The sequence below is a fragment of the Argopecten irradians genome, chromosome 2 (genome assembly GCF_041381155.1).
Source record: "Argopecten irradians isolate NY chromosome 2, Ai_NY, whole genome shotgun sequence".
NCBI classification, from domain to species: Eukaryota; Metazoa; Mollusca; class Bivalvia; order Pectinida; family Pectinidae; genus Argopecten; species Argopecten irradians.
This window is the reverse complement of record NC_091135.1, coordinates 49,384,280-49,401,170: the sequence shown is the minus strand read 5'-3', so window position 1 is coordinate 49,401,170 and position 16,891 is coordinate 49,384,280. Positions and strand designations below refer to the sequence as shown.

The 16,891-nt window shown below is 35.5% G+C and overlaps 1 protein-coding gene across 2 annotated transcripts; it reads right to left on the bottom strand.

Moving 5' to 3' along the window:
* Positions 1 to 7,016: 7,016 nt before the first annotated feature.
* On the bottom strand, positions 7,017 to 16,773 carry LOC138315795 (uncharacterized). Of its 2 annotated transcripts, XM_069257065.1 has the most exons (3): positions 16,461 to 16,773; positions 9,874 to 9,993; positions 7,017 to 9,144 (listed from the first exon to the last, which is right to left on the bottom strand). In XM_069257065.1, the coding sequence occupies exon 3, from the start codon at positions 9,133 to 9,135 to the stop codon at positions 7,984 to 7,986; it is 1,152 nt and encodes a 383-aa protein (XP_069113166.1). In that variant the 5' UTR covers positions 9,136 to 9,144; positions 9,874 to 9,993; positions 16,461 to 16,773; the 3' UTR covers positions 7,017 to 7,983. The 2 variants fall into 2 exon arrangements, with proteins under 2 accessions (XP_069113166.1, XP_069113165.1); XM_069257064.1 differs by lacking the exon at positions 9,874 to 9,993 and having other exon boundaries at positions 16,461 to 16,771.
* Positions 16,774 to 16,891: the final 118 nt, after the last annotated feature.

The following is a 16,891-nucleotide window of genomic DNA, read 5'->3' as shown; positions in this document are numbered from 1 at the left end:
GGCAAACAATGACAAACCTTGGAATTTCAAAAGAAATTGAGGAAATATTGTTGTCGTTATGGAGATCAGGGACACAAAAACAGTATGACTCTTACTCCAGGAAGTGGTTTATATATGCAGCTTCAAGGGAAATTAATCCATTTTCATCATCTGTGACAAACATTATTGAATTCTGAACTGAACTGTTTAATTCTGTATTAGGATATAGTGCCATTTAACACTGCCAGATCGTTTTTATCCACATTTATTGTTATAAATGGACAGTCTTGTGGAACTGTGCTATTCGAGAAACGATTTTTGAAAGGTGTGTTTCAAAAAAGACCAGTTTTACCAAGAAATACTTCAATATGGAACCCACAAATAGTTCTTGACTATTTAAATAAGGTTGAATGTGTTTCGTTAAAAATGTTGACATTGAAAGTGGTAACTTTGCTGGCATTAGTTACTGGGTAGCGTGCCCAATCAATTCATGTGATGGACACTAAGAACATCTACTTTAGACAAAACGGCGTGTATATCGCGTTTTGTGAAGCAAATTTCCATCAAAGTGGACTTTCGTTTGAGGCCTTTACGGAAAATCCCTCTCTCTGTATTGTCACACAATTGCAGGAATATCTGAAATGTACAGCAGAAATAAGAGGAGAACAAACTAAGCTGTTTCTTAGCTACCAAAAAACACATTTGCCCATTTGCAAAAGTAATATTTCCAGATGGCTAAAAACTGTACTTGAAACAGCTAGAATCGATATTAATATGTTTACACCACACAACACAAGAGCTGCGTCCATGTTGGCTGCTTATCGGGCCAATGTTCCAATCGCGACAATAATGAAATCTGCAGGCTGGAGCAACATATCAAATTTCTCCAAATTTTATAGGAAAGCATTACTGGAGTAGATTTGGAGGTTTCATCCAGTTCATGGACATATATTCTTGGCGACTTCGTGCGTGTTTACAGTGACTTACTGTGTCTGTGTAATTTTTGTTTATCGTGACTTTTTAAAGTGAATATATGTGTGTATATAAGAAGTTTTAATGTTTATGAACTTTGATTGCTTGTAACTTTTGTATGAATACATCTTGTGTTATCTGTTTATTATTGTTTTAGTATTTTTGTTCGTGAACACTGTCTTTGAACATCTCACGGGATCTCGTAGTCCTAATCAGGAGTGAAGACAGCATTAGAAAATTAAATGAGACTTACCTGTAAGTTGAAATTTGATTGGAATTCTGTCTTCACTCCTGACTGTACGTGCCAACCCTTTTTTGGGGAATTGAATGTTCAATGAAATTATGCTTTTGTTGTGGGATTTACATGGGCTTAATATGTATGCAAGTTTTCTATTAGTTTAAATTTTGATTACATTACTTGTATTGATGCCAAGTGTTTACTCATTGGTTAAAGTAATATGGATTTAAGGCAAACATCATAACTTGATACTATTGGGGCAGCACCTTAAGGGGTGTTGCAAATGAAATGAGAGACATAAAGGACCATAACTCTTGATAATTCTTCAAAAGAAGTTGTTTGAGGTTTTCCTTGTAAAACAAATTTTCATGATATATACTTACCATAACTTCACAGAGTCCCACCCTCTTTTAGGTTTCAGTCTAAAATTATTGCCTCTCCTTTTTTCTGTATCTTGTAATGCGCAAATGTGGCTTTATGCATAAAGGAGCATGTATTTCTGGTCGTGTGTAGGTACGACAGGCTGGTAAGAGGGTCCTGCTAAGGGAGGTCTATGGGGTTTAATTTTGTTCATAATTATATATATTTAATGAATGGGAAATTGTAGATTATATGCATAATAATGTTATGGTAACCTAGTACTGAAATGAAAACGCAAATTTGTAGTGTTTACATACGTGTTTCAAAATTAAATTAAAAATAACCGCAAAAAGGACCATGTTATAGATCTTAGATCTATTTTGTCAACTTCCGGGGGGAATAAGCAACCTACATGTCAATGGTTAGTCTAAATGTCCAGGGTCTACAACTAATGCAGATAGGGTACTAGGTACCAGCTGAATACAAAGCAGCAATAGAGGAAACCAATATGTAGCCTTGAAATAAATTCAAGGTCATTCGTTTGAATAAACGTGTTACATCATCCCAAAGCACGTTATTAACCGATCCCTATAAACATGTGGGTCTCTTTAATTAGTAATTTACAAGAAGGCGTTCATGATTTGAGCCTTTTTGAATAAGATCAAGGTAATGCATTTTAAACGAGGCGTAATATTGACACGTTAAAACATTTAGCCTATTCGACCCCTGTTACACTGAAAGAAGGTCAAGGTCATTCACATGAATAAACTTTTAAATCTTTGATCCCTGCCTGCAGGAATCAAAGTCGGTTAATTTGCCTTTAACTTATTGACAAGAGTTTGTAAAATTTAAGAGTTTTCAACCATTTAGTCTTTGTGATCTTGATGTCATTTATTTGAGCAACATATAACAGGGTCAATATCACTTCAGTTATCTAGGACTTTCATTTAACAAGATGTAAAAGTTATTCCAGTGTTGGATTATGATTTCCCGAAGACTATCGATTATGAAAGTTAATAACCGATTCTTAAAATGGGAGATAACTCCTACTTAGGTTTTATTGTTCTGAACCTTTATAGTGCTTATATTGGTGCAAATTTCAAAATGTACTTGTGACTTATGTATATATGACTTCATAATCACTTAACTTACAAGTTTCGATTTTGTTTTTCGTTCTTTCATCAGTATTGGTCACATATTAGGACGCACTGGTTTAAATTAATCAGAAGTTAAAAAGATGGAGTTGTTTGGGGTTGTGGTTGCCGTCTGATTAAGATGTCTTTGGGTTACGAGTTTGAATCCCATGTGGGATAGAAGACAAGTACATATGTACTGACTGCTGGTCAGTGGTTTTTCTCCGGGATCTCCGTCTTTCCTCTATCATCTCCTTAAGTGACCTGCAATAAATACTGATTCTGATATTTGATTTAAATAATGGCATGATATAAACGATTTTTAAATGTCTGGTATATGATAATTATGTAAAAGTCCAGGCCGTGCGATGGTGGCCAAGTGGTTAAAAATGTCTCGACATATTACCACAAACCTAACTCTACCCTAGGTTGCGAGTTCGAATCCCATTTGTGGTAGTTGCCAGGTACTTACTACTGGTCGGTGTCTTTCTCCGAGTATTCCAAAGATCCTCCACCAACAAACCTCAAATCCTTACAAATTGACCCCGGCTGTTAAAAGGAAGTTTAACTAATACTCATGTAAAAGTCTCTGCTATCCCTATTATATATATAAAAAAAAATTCTCATATAAAAGAAGAAAATGGTTATAATAGACAATATTGGTCTGGCTATTCTTTTAGTTGTAGAAAAGCATTATGCTAGAAAAATATACCTAGCAAATGAAACAATAGGCAATTACCCCCCTTTATTCATTCCCAGTGACCATGTAAAGATGTAAAGTATTTAATGGAAAGCAAACCCTTTCAAAGTCAGCTGTCATATTTCAACCCTTAAATGTATATATACATGCATCAGATCACAGCAGATATTATCAATATAACTTTATAATCAAAATGGCACATATCTTATATAAAATGTATAATTATTATGCTACTGAAAAAAATTGAGGTGGGCATAGCTTTCTAATTTTGTTCTTTCTCCTCTGGAACATGACATTTACAAGACCATTTCCTTGTGCTGACTGTTGGTAAGTGTATTCTCTGTAGGAACTCTTTTGTACATCCGAGTTCGAAACACATAATTATATGATTGTAAATCCATGGAATATCTGGTTTATAAGAAAAAGAAATGAATGATTTTGATACTTTGGTACTTTTGTTTTATGTATTTTTATTATTATTATTTAGCCTTCACATGTATGAATAGATTTAATGCAAAGACATTTTATATTGATGAAGATAATATAGTATTCCAAAAAACCAGCGTGTCCAAGCGTTATTTATTAAAGATGAAAAAAATTGCCAAAAGCAAAATAGCAAATAATTTTTAGTGGTACAAGAGTGAAAACCTTAAACGAAATGATTTAGATTTTTAAAATGTAATTGTATACTGAAAAGAGAAATTTGGATACTCATTTTTGGAATAGATATTAATATACTAATATAATACTATAAGACTCTTTCATAAGTGGATATGAAGGATAGGGATATTCTACCCGAGGGTCACAAAATGTAGTAAAACCCGAGGCTTGCCGAGGGTTTTGCAACATTTTGTGATCCCGAGGTTAGAATATCCCTATCCTTCATATCCACTTATGAAAGAGTATTTTTCTTTCATACCTCGACGTTTTATTGCAATTTTACAACTATAATATCCCGCCATTTTGAAATATATTTGATGAAATCCACAACTTGAAGTCAATTTTTCATACATGAAAAATAACGTGATATTTTCAGCACAAATTCCGTTATTTGCATCTTTTATAGTAAAACCAGTCATATTTGTGAAAAAAATGTGAAAATTTCACCGAGGAAAAGGAGATTTTGTTGACGCCGTGACGTCACGAGGCTTTATTGCATGGGTAGACATGCAATACAGCCGCAGGCGACATGAGTGTATTGCCCTGGACCAGCCAGTATTACACCCGTAGGTATGAAAGCAAGTACAGTAACTAATATTTGCTAACTTTACTGGCAGGCGACCAGTTCTCGCCATCGCATCTGTATCTGTGCGTTTTCCACGCAAATTTAGACAATAATGCCTTCTTCTGATAGAAGACACTACCATGCTGTTTTTCACAAAACAAATGTCACAAAATTCGTCTGTGATCATACATGTACATATGCGATGGCGAGAATTGGTACCCGGCGAGAACTGGTAGCTTGCCAGTAGGCAATGTACATTGGCGGATCGCCAGCTGTCAATCAAATTGCTTGGTACCGCCCCTCCGACATGTCAGTCTTTTGTTTACGTCAACACTGTACGGTAGACTTGTACGGCGTGTGTAATTTGAAAAAAACGGGCTTGAGTTGGTGATGGGATAAATATAACAGCAACAATCGACATCCTGGTAAATTAGTTGGAAACGCTTCATTAAAAACCTTTTCTGAACCTGGAAGATCAATGGAAAAGTGGATAAAAATGCCCGAGGCAACAGCTGATGTGCTGAAAGAGGGTACGTCCCTGTCCTGTAGGAAACTGCTGTCCCTTTCTAATAATATTGATCATATCCATTGTCAAGCTACTTGATTTTTTCAGGTTTGTCGTCTTTAGTTGTCACTTATAATAAGTTTACGGTTACATCTTGCCTGACATCGTCGCATATTGCATGGACGTGTCACTTTCCCGTTGATCTCACCAAGGTACAGTTTGCTCGGTGCTATTTTTAGACTGCAGCTGGTCAACAAAATATGTGTGTCATCTGATAACGAATATAGTTTACTATGTTAGTATACTAGTAAGTAGCAATTTAATCATATAATAAAGCAATATATTAGGAAAAACCTATTCAAACGGCATCTGTCTCAGAGTCAGTAGATTTTTACAATCTAAACTCACTGTCAGTTTACGAGTTTTGATTAAGTCGCTGTTATGATCAGGCTCGGTACTGCAGTAAGCATACGAAAAATGATCATATTAGACAACAACAACCTCAAATATTAGATAATGAACAATACTAAGATTCACCGATAGTGATATAACAAGTAAAATACACAACTAGGCCTACTTACCTGACATTGCCGATTGAAACTCGAAAATCGAGGCGGCTTTCAACATCAATGCAAACCGGTTCAAACCGGATACTCAAGTGACACAAATCATTCCTCCTACCAGGTGGCGCTTGTCGTATGGCATTTTTTTTGTGCGGTTGAACGCCCCAAACAGCCCCCATTTCCACAATACATGCTATCCCCAACAAACATTTGGATATCATGACAAGAATTATAAAATGTTTTATAAAATTAAGTAATTATATAATAAAATAAACAGAATTTTCAAAAATACGATCAATTTGTGAATGGTCCACTTGTCGATCCAATCGCTCAGAATAGCTTTGAAGGAAGGCGGCCCACAAGTCCCGAAATCTTCTCTGCCGCGGAAATTTACTGGGAACCAACGAAATACAACCAATTTCCAAGACCGTCTTGTGGTCGTTCTTCATGATATTTTCAAAACCCAAAGATACCATTTTATTCAGAATTACTTAAATTTTTAATGTGTATCTCAGTTTGTCAACTTTTAGCGTTTGTTCGCTAGGTCGAATTAAACAGAAACTAGCGATGAAAATGTCGATTTATGCCAGTTTGACCCAAGATTTCTCACTCAAATGAATTTTCGTACAGTCAATATCTATCTCAGTTGATAGATCACGCCAGGGTTTACTTAACTTTAAAATATCGTTAAAACGTGTCTGTCAATTTCCTAATTACTCAACTTGCGGTTATAAGCGTGTTGATAGGTAAAGGTTGTCGTGTTAACATTCGTTCCGTTCTGTTATCGCACCTTACGTCTGTTATTTCATATTGTCTATATTTTTCTACGAGATTAACAATAAAATATTTCACTGACATGCACATACTATCGATAGTTAGAAAGAATTCAAAATAATCCAAATGGAATAGTTCAATATAGTTCAATATACTTCAGTCTTGTTTTTATCAGATGTAGATAAAACTTGGCAACATGTTATGCTATCAAAAATACGCGCGAATCTGTGCCATCATCTTTGGCGTCAGGTTTTGTGACGTCTATATTGATATGATAACACATTTAGTCTAGTACAGAAATTTCAAATCTCGTCGTGCTGATAACGAGAATTAAAACATGGCTGCCTACATGGAGGCGCGAGACTTTTTCCGCGGGACACAATTTCAAAGTCCAAGGAGTACTGGGATGTATTGGAATCTATATGCTCACACACGTGTTATAGTTAGTAGAGCTTCGCTCTACGCGGCCTTCGGCCGCGCAGAGAGCTGCGCTCTTATGACTGCTAACGATGCGCACGCATCTCACGTGATATCTACGTACCATCAGGAGTGAAGACAGAATTCCAATCAAATTTTAACTTACAGGTACTGTAAGTCTCATTTAATTTTCCAGTTTTACTGCACATTTCGCAACGCTCTGATATATACCTGTGATAAACGCACGTGTGTCGGTAATACAAAAGTAAACGACTTTGCCTCGGTATATTCTAATTTTATGTGTAACTAAACAGATTACACGTTGTATGTCTGCTTCACCTAGCAATGTAGTTATGTAATATGATATATTAATGAAATAAGACAAATGCAGGGGAGGGGAGTGTTTGTAACAATAGTTTCAGTGAGCTAACCTTGACGCACAGCAAACTGAAAGTAAACATTTTACTACGGTTTTGACTAGAAATTGATTGTTTGTTTTTATATTGATTAACGTCCTATTAACAGCCTATTGTGAGGACGGCCTCCCATGCATGCGGTGTATAGCGTATGTGGAGTGGGAGACTGCGGTATGTTCGTGTTGTGTCTTCTTGTATAGTGAACTCATGTCCTTTTATAGTGCTATATCACAGAAGCATGCTGCCGAAAATACCAAGCAACGCACCCCACCCGGTAACATTATACTGACTAAGGGCGAACCAGTCGTCCTACTCCCTGTATGCTGAGTGCTAAGCAGGAGCAGAAACTACCACTTTTAAAGACTATGGTGTGTCTCGGCCAGGGGACAAAACCCAAAGCCTACATCACAGGGGCGAGCACTCAACAGAAGGCTAAAATGAGGCGGTATCAAGGGAGACATTAGGAAGAATAAAGTCAGTTAGGAAGAAGAGAAAAGATAATATCCTTAATTCAGTCGCCTTTTACGATCATGCAATAGGGGCAGTAGGTACAATTCTAACGACTAGAGATTGAACACGTGATCTATAGCAAAGATCAGAACTTTACAACCGAGCGGTAAATTGAGATTTAAGTCAAAACTCAATAGACACTATTGATAGTTTCTAACGTTTGAAATTGTTATTTTATAAGTATACATGCATCAGCACATCTTTAATCGTTTTTGAACTATTGGCTTCATGACGTCATTATAACATGTGTAATACTCTGCACAAGATGTCCGACCAGCAGCATAATTAAGACTTTTATAAAGTCTACTAAGAAGACTGTGATTGAGCTCAGCATGTAATGAATGATGACCTTCCTTATTTCCAGCTTTTGTTGTCTGGTGGACAGCTAGCAGTGTTTGCGTCGCGTCAATCGTAATGTGTTTACGTTTACGGGCGTTTAATACCAACCAGTTATCATATGCTCTCCGACCAATAACAACTTCCGGTATGTCACCCCAAGGGTAATCCGCTGTAGTAATAAAATAGTCCTCAGCATAGTCAGTAAAAAGTTTCCCGCGTTTTCTTGCTGTCTTAGACACACTTTCCTCAGAACTTGCCTCCTCAGGAGTTACGTTCAGTACATTTGTTCGTCTGCCAATAATCATAATAGGCCTGTCCTTAGGTATCACAGTAGAATTGACAACAGCCGTTAATGTGTGAATCAGAGTCGAAGTGAATATAATGTCTCCGTTTGAATATCCATAGAAATGTGATTTAGCTACTTTTAAAACATCTCTATACATGAATTTAAGAACTGGAATCCCGAAGCTCGCCTGATGTACCGGTAGAGAGTTCCATCCTTTCTTTCTTACTTCCTTAGATATAATATTGTTGTTAGTGAAGATAATTGGTTTGACACTTGGCTTCAAAGAATTCCAATTTCTAATTGTATTGTTATGACAGATATATTTTTCAGCCTTTATATACCATGAAGTAAACAAAGTAAGAAGCGTTGTTGACGTCGATGCATTCTGCGTAATTTCATTGACATTATCCGCAGTAGACATTGTAGCATTTACAAAGTGTTTATTTAATTGGCTTATGTATAGCTGATCTCTGGGCACAGGCGGTATAACCGTTTTATTGTCTTTAAACTCTACCACCAAATTATCGAATGCTTTCCGCCATCTCTGAATGTTTTGAATGGTTCCTTTCAGTAGCGTCTTCATTGCCAACGTCTTTCTGGTTACGGTTGAATTTGCATAAAGACAAATTCCAGTGCTCAACACAACAATTGCACACATAATCATAAACATCCGCTTATTTGCACATTTGTCGCAAATTCTAGTGTCATGAGGTGGCATCTTTGTTCCCTGCATACAGAAACAGACTATTAAGATATGAATACTAGCTAAATGTATTTGATAATTATTGAACATAGTCGATAAATTTATATATTATGATAATTTAATACATATCTTATCAATTTGATCATCGTGATATTTAATTGATTTAATTGAAGTTAATGGACGTAGGCTAGAAGCCTCTATGTCCATATCATAAAACATCAAAATATACATTACAATTACATTTATGTCAATGGTACAGGTATTTGTTAGCTCATATATATACATATATCAATAATTATTATAAATGTTGTCCTTTAAGTGGTTATCTAAGAGGATTTCGATATTCGATCATAAATCAACATTATATATTGAAAAATCTGTTTATTTGATGTTCTGATAAAATAAATAAAACACTTCAAACATAGCTAGTTTTCATTCACAAGAATCAAGCAGAGCTTTTAACATTTCATTCACCACTAAAATACAATATATACAATACATAGGTTATAATTTTTTCATTTTAGCAGTCGAAATAATGGCGATCCAGATAAGAAATGATAACAATATTAGCGGATTCAACATAAGAAACAGACACATTAAGATTGCCCAACTTCCGGACGACACTACACTCTTTTTAAAGCATAATGAAGTAACTAAGGCAATACAGACAAGAGGCCCAGAGGGTTTGTAATGCCAAGTAATGTTCTGAATATAAGTTCATCGTTTCTTTTCTGAAAGAATTTGAATATTTACCTCTAATTCCCCTATTGGGCCAACTCTTTCTGCTCCAGTGGGTCAAAGCCAAAATTTATACGAATTCTGTTAACCTCAAGGATGTTTCTGGCCAAATTTGGTTACAATCCATGCAGAACTCTAGGACAAGAAGCGATTTTTAGGATTTACCTCTATTTCCCCTATTGGTCCCAGCCCCTCCTGCCCCCAGGTGGGTCAGAGCCAAAATTTATACAAGTTTTGTTTCCCTTCCCCAAAGGATGTTTGTGGCCAAATTTGGTTACAATCAATGCAAGCTCTAGGACAGGTAGCGATTTATAGGATTTACCTCTATTTCCCCTATTGGGCCAGCCCCTCCTACCCCCGAGGGGTCAGAGCCAAAATTTATACAAGTTCTGTTCCCCTTCCCCCAAGGATGTTTCTGGCCAAATTTGGTTACAATCCATCCAGAACTCTAGGACAAGTAGCGATTTATAGGATTTACCTCTATTACCCCTATTGGGCCCCGCCCCACCTGCCCCAGGGGGGTCAGGGTCACCATTTATGCAAAATCTGATCCCCTTCCCCTAAGGAAGCTTCTGGCCAAATTTGGTTGCAATCCATGCAGAACTCTAGGACAAGTAGCGATTTATAGGATTTACCTCTATTACTCCTATTGGGCCCCGCCCCTCCTGCCCCAGGGGGTTCAGGGTCACCATTTATGCAAAATCTGATCCCCTTCCCCTAAGGAAGTTTCTGGCCAAATTTGGTTGCAATCCATGCAGAACTCTAGGACAAGTAGCGATTTATAGGATTTACCTCTATTACCCCTATTGGGCCTCGCCCCTCCTGCCCCAGGGGGGTCAGGGTCACCATTTATGCAAAATCTGATCCCCTTCCCCTAAGGAAGTTTCTGGCCAAATTTGGTTGCAATCCATGCAGAACTCTAGGACAAGTAGCGATTTATAGGATTTACCTCTATTACCCCTATTGGGCCCCGCCCCTCCTGTCCCAGGGGGGTCAGGGTCACCATTTATGCAAATTCTGACCAAATTTTGTTAAAATCCATGCAGTACTTTATGAAAAGTAGCGATTTAAAGGAAATGTTGACGGACGGACGACGGACAATGGACGACGGACGCCGCGCCATGGCAATAGCTCACCGGCCCTTCGGGCCTGGTGAGCTAAAAATTGAGCGTTTTAGGATAATATCTGGCCTGAAACTCAACAAAAGTAAAACATAAGGATTGTGGTTGGGCAGAAATAAGGGAAAACAAACAAATAAATTTGGAATAATTTGGGAGACAATAATAAAATCACTTGGTATTGACTTTGGAACTAACAAAAAGGTATGTAATAATCTGAATTGGGAAAGCAAAAAAAACCTCAATCGATGAATTGATTAAAAACTGGCAAAAAAGAAGAAAATTAATTTTATTCGGAAAAATAGTAGTAGCAAAGTTGCTATTAATCCCAAAAATCACATATCTTGCAAACGTTCAACCAATAAGTATAGGCTTATTAAGGCAATTAGAAAAGGCTTTATTTGAATTTATATGGGAAGGGAAAAGGGAGAAAGAAAAAAGGAAAACATTATTAGAAAACATGAATATTGAGGGTTGAGTATTCGTGATATTGAATCGCACATCGATATGTTAAACGTTAACTGGGTTAAACGATTAATACGTGACTCTAACGAAAACTGGAAACTTATTCCAAAAGCAATTTATAACACATTCGGACAAAACTTACTCATATTTAAAGTTATATGTGCCGTAACTGACCGAAAATTTTGACATGTTATTTTTTCTTCAATTAACTGTTTAAAACCATAAGTTTTAATGAATAAAGCTGTGAAAATCATTCAAATGGACAGACAAACATATATGATGCCTTATAAACGTTAGTTAAAACACATAGGCAATGCACTGTGAAATTCTTGTTTTTTAAGCCTTATACATGTTTTGATGAAAACATACCTTCTGAAATCACTTTACAATTACTAATAATACTGTACGAATGTGAAATGAAATTGTAGACAACAATATGGCTTCATGGTCTGACCGTATGTACTCATTTCACTACACTGAAAATGTTAATATAATGATTTTTGGAAGTACTGCCAAAAATCATTTTCAGCTCTTATTTGTATATGTAAACTAAAACCTGTGGATTGAAAGTATTGTAATTCTCAAAATGTGGGTAAATGTTGGTGTTGAATAACATATCAAAAGCTCGTCTTGATTCGTGAGTATGAAAAATACGGCATATAACTTTAAGATGAATATGGGAAACATAAATAATATTCCTGAACATATGAATATTCCTGACTTCTATCAATCAATTTTGAATTCGTGGTTGACATTAGGAGGAGGTAGTAAAAAACAGTGCTTAAACTATGCAGATATTCGAAGAGAAATTATCTGGGAACAAAAATATGAAATTAAATAATAAAGTGCTAATTAACAAAAATTTGGCAGTTAGGGGACTAATAACAGTTGACGATGTCATTAATGAAGAAATGAGGATAGACGAAGTTATTATTTACACAAATTATTAGATAAACGAAACTGGATTAGTGAAATAACCCAAATAAAAAAGCAAACCCAGCGGAATGGAAAATAAAATTAATCATTGAAAACTCTGTAAAAACAGCGGTAAATCATCAAGCAAAATATACCCTGATTCAAAAAAAATACCCATGCCTTATCTAAATTTCAAGTCTAAAAAATAGAGAAATATATGAGATAGGCATTTCAAACAAATTCATACTCCCTATAACTAATGAATTATGGAAAAGAGACTTTAATATTGAATATACACAACCATGTTCAGATCTTATGAAATTCATTTTCAGTCAATTAAAAGATAATCAACATAAAATATTTAGATGGAAACTATATCATTATATTATACCATCTAAAACACACTTAAAATAATGGAAAATTGAGGAAAGTAATCTTTCTAATGTATGTCACGTAGAAGAAATCTATCTTCACTATTTCATTGAATGCAAATACTTTGACGAAGTAATATAGAAGAATCAATTAATTTATTTGGATACATAGTAAATTTGAAGAAATGAAAATACATCATTACTGGATATAAAATTAATCAATCAACACACTACGAAACATTAATAGGATACTCAATTTATACGGCATATCATACCAGTGATCAAAAACGTAAAACTGTTAGTGTTAAAACAATATTTGAAAATGAACTAAGGGTCTTTAGTCAAACTACAAAAATCGCACGGAACGTACTGCTTAAATATGTTATCTTGAGATTAAGAGTAGGGATTTAGTTATATTAATTTATTAGAGAACACTGTTACTATATATATACCTATGAGGGGGGGTATTTGACCCTCTAACTTTTACCTGCATCAGGCCTTGATACATACAGTGTATTAACATACAATGTAATGTTATATTTATATGTAACACAAATTAATATGACATGAGTAGAATGTTGGGAGAAATGCAATCTGCCGGTAGGGAATCGTCCGATCACTCTTGCACTTCGCCCTTCATTTTTACTGGATGATTTTCTTAACTCCGTTATCATACTTTTCATATCATATAAGCCGAATATGGCAAGATCTACCATTGGTCACATTGTATTAAAATGTCACATAGAAATGAAATAAAAGAACGACGAAAAGAACTATGATGAAAAGAGACTAAAGACAGAAAAGCAAATTTTCAAGGTCAACACATCGAATCATTTCACAATACAAAAGGGGGACAAATTAGAAAAAAAAAGAAAAAAGACAAGAGGCCCAGAGGGCCTGTATTGCTCACCTGGTTTGTAATGCCAAGTAATGTTCTGAATACAGGTTCATTGTTTCTTTTCTGAAGGAATTTTAATTTTAACCTCTAAATCCCCTATTGGGCCCAATCCCTCCTGCCCCCAGGGGGTCAGAGCCAAAATTTATACAAGTTATGTTCCCCTTCCCCTAAGGATGTTTATGGCCAAATTTGGTCACAATCCAAGCAAAACTCTATGACAAGTAGCGATTTAAAGGATTTACCTCTATTTCCCCTATTGGGCCCCGCCCCTCCTTCCCCCGAGGGGAACCAGAGCAAAAATTTATACAAGTTCTGTTCCCCTTCCCCCAAGGATGTTTGTGACCAAATTTGGTAACAATCCATGTAGAACTCTATGACAAGTAACGATTTAAAGGAAATGTTGACGGACAGACGGACGGACGACGAACGCCGCGCCATGACATAAGCTCACCGGCCCTTCGGGCAAGGTGAGCTAAAAGACGATATCGTATGTAAGGTACATATTTGTGTATAGAGTAACGTAGTTGGTTTTAAACATGTAAGCATGTGTTTATGTATGAGTAGGTATGAACTCTGGATATAAACGCGAGAGAGAAAACATGAGTGAAAGTGATTAAAGAGAATATTGAAAAAAAGAATATTTGTATAACGTAATTGCTAATGAAGGGGTTGAAGTGAAAAGAAAAAAAAATAGTAGTGAAAGGAAGAATATTTGATTGATGTAATTGCTGATACCAAAAAAAATTCGAGTTAAATAGTTTATTAGATCTGAAAGTGACGGGAGAAGAGTCTTAATCATATGCAAAAAGAGTGCGAATGACGGACGAGAGTGAATGTGTTGGTACTTCGGGTTTGGACAAATACGATCCTGACACTGAAAACGTCTGACATGTCTGATGTCTCATCTCTGAGTGCTAGGAAAAAAGTTTTAATTTTACGAGTACGAATGAGAGCTGCAAATGATTGCCAGCAACTGTTGTGTCAAAAACCATCATATTATAATCTACAGTGCAGCAAAAGGATAATATGAGGAGAGTACACCCTGAAGACAGGTTGCGGTCTGCACATAAATGGAAACATAAATAAGGCATGAAAACAGGAATAGTCCAGTACATAAATTTTGTTTTAACTTTTAAGTAATGTTTATAAGGCTTCATACATGCTTGTCTATCAATTTGAATGAATTCAACAGCTTAATTCACCAAACCTAATAGAGTACGTCCAAAAGATTGCTTGAGGAAAAAGGCCAGATCAACCTTTTTGCCGAGTAATAACACATACATGTATAAATAATAATATCTGATTAAACAATAACCAATGACAGATTTAAGTAATGAGTCATACGTGAATCAGTAATATGCTGTAATTTAATTTGTTGTAGAAAGTCTATCAGCAATATATTTTAAGTGAGCACTAACAATTATTTCAGTTCAATATTATAGTGTTTTTGCTAAAATAGACATTATCCTGTCAGAGGTACACTATTACATTGTACCTACACACGGACAACAGGAAACTACGTTAAGTTCGTACTTAAGTTACGTGTTAGATTGTCAGGTCTGACAGTAAAGTATTTACGCCCAACTCTGTCAATGCTAAAGCTAACCCCATCTACACGGTTATAATACTATAGCATCATGTGATTTACAACCCCAACGCTTTCAATTTTCTTCATGTATTGTCGATGTTAATTTAAATATCTGTACTAATTAAACACCTACCACAATAGTTTAAGTGATTAAGAGTTGATCTGCCGTTTCTTTAATCTGAAGTAACCGACAAAACATGTTGTTCATACATCGATTATCAATATTTTGTTTATTTGGTTTTGTTCTTTGATCATTTTAATAGTTTGAGGCATAATCTAGAAATCATTTCAAAATGATTTAATGTATGCTCAAACAATAATATCAGCTGTTATTTCAGCATAGTTTCAGCTGTTATTTTACCATATCTTTAGAAATAAACTGTGGTATCGGTTTAAAACCTTTACTTTAATGAGCTCTATATGGAGGCTCTTTAAGTAGTTAAAATGTTACCGTGCCGCTGACGATCGTATATTTCTCGTTTTCACAGACTGAACAAATTTCTTATTTTAGATACTAAAAGTTAGTAATATTTTCTTAATTGGATTACATCAAACCCAAGCTAACAAAAAGTTATTAAAAGATAAAGAAATAACAAATAACTAAAAGTGCCTGAATAAAGTCGATATTTTTCTTCCTATACGCATGCGCAAAAACATTGTCTGTAGCAAACAAATGCGGTAATAGAACCAAATAGAAAGTGCATTGACAAGAAAACAAATATATGAGAGTATGTACTACAGTTCGAGAATAATACATTGTCCGTCAAATATTAGAATGAGTTAATTGATTTCTTTCATAGACGTAGTAGTTTTGTAGCATAAACTTGAATGGAAAATTTTGGAAAAAAAGAAGGATAAATTACATTTTATCTATCATCTACATACACTCTGTATAATGGCATGATATCAAAAGTATCGACTCTATTCTACTTCAGAAAGCGCATTGACCGTATCCGTATTTACGTTTTACAGAAGACATTGTTATTTCCATGATGTGGTGGGTACAATGTATACGGTATTATAGACACGTTTTATTACTGATATAAAACTTTAAAATATAACCATTATAAGCATTTCCATATCAGCATAAGTCACTTTACAATCACTAATAACGCAACCTGACTACATGGTTCATTCCTTTTAGATATTTGTATCAAATCAAAATGTATACTATGTAAGTACTTCTTGATTCGTCAGTATGACTAATACGGCACACATAACTCTTATATTTTATATGCTTTACTTACTCAAATACAACTGATCGGCCCCGAAGTCACCGACCACGTGTTGCAGTCCAGTTCCGACAAATCTTAAAACAAATCACTATGAAATATTGTATAGTATCACTCCCCTGATCCCCTAGCCAGCGCCAGTTCGACGTAATAGTGAGTGTCCGGATATGCTGTACATAAGGTCCACACCACACACCACTTAAATCCCCTGACATTCCTCGAGTGTCTGTACGAGCTCCCACAGATACACCCAGGCATATCTACTACCGCCACGTCACTCAAGTCTGTAGTCGAAATTCTGCCATTGTGTAGCTACAATAACTTATATTACATTCAATAAACTATAACATTTATATAGAATAAATAAATGCAGTATGCCCTTGCGATGGAATAAAATATGAAAAAAATATTTTTAAAAAATCTGTCTTCCCTAGCACTTTCGCAGC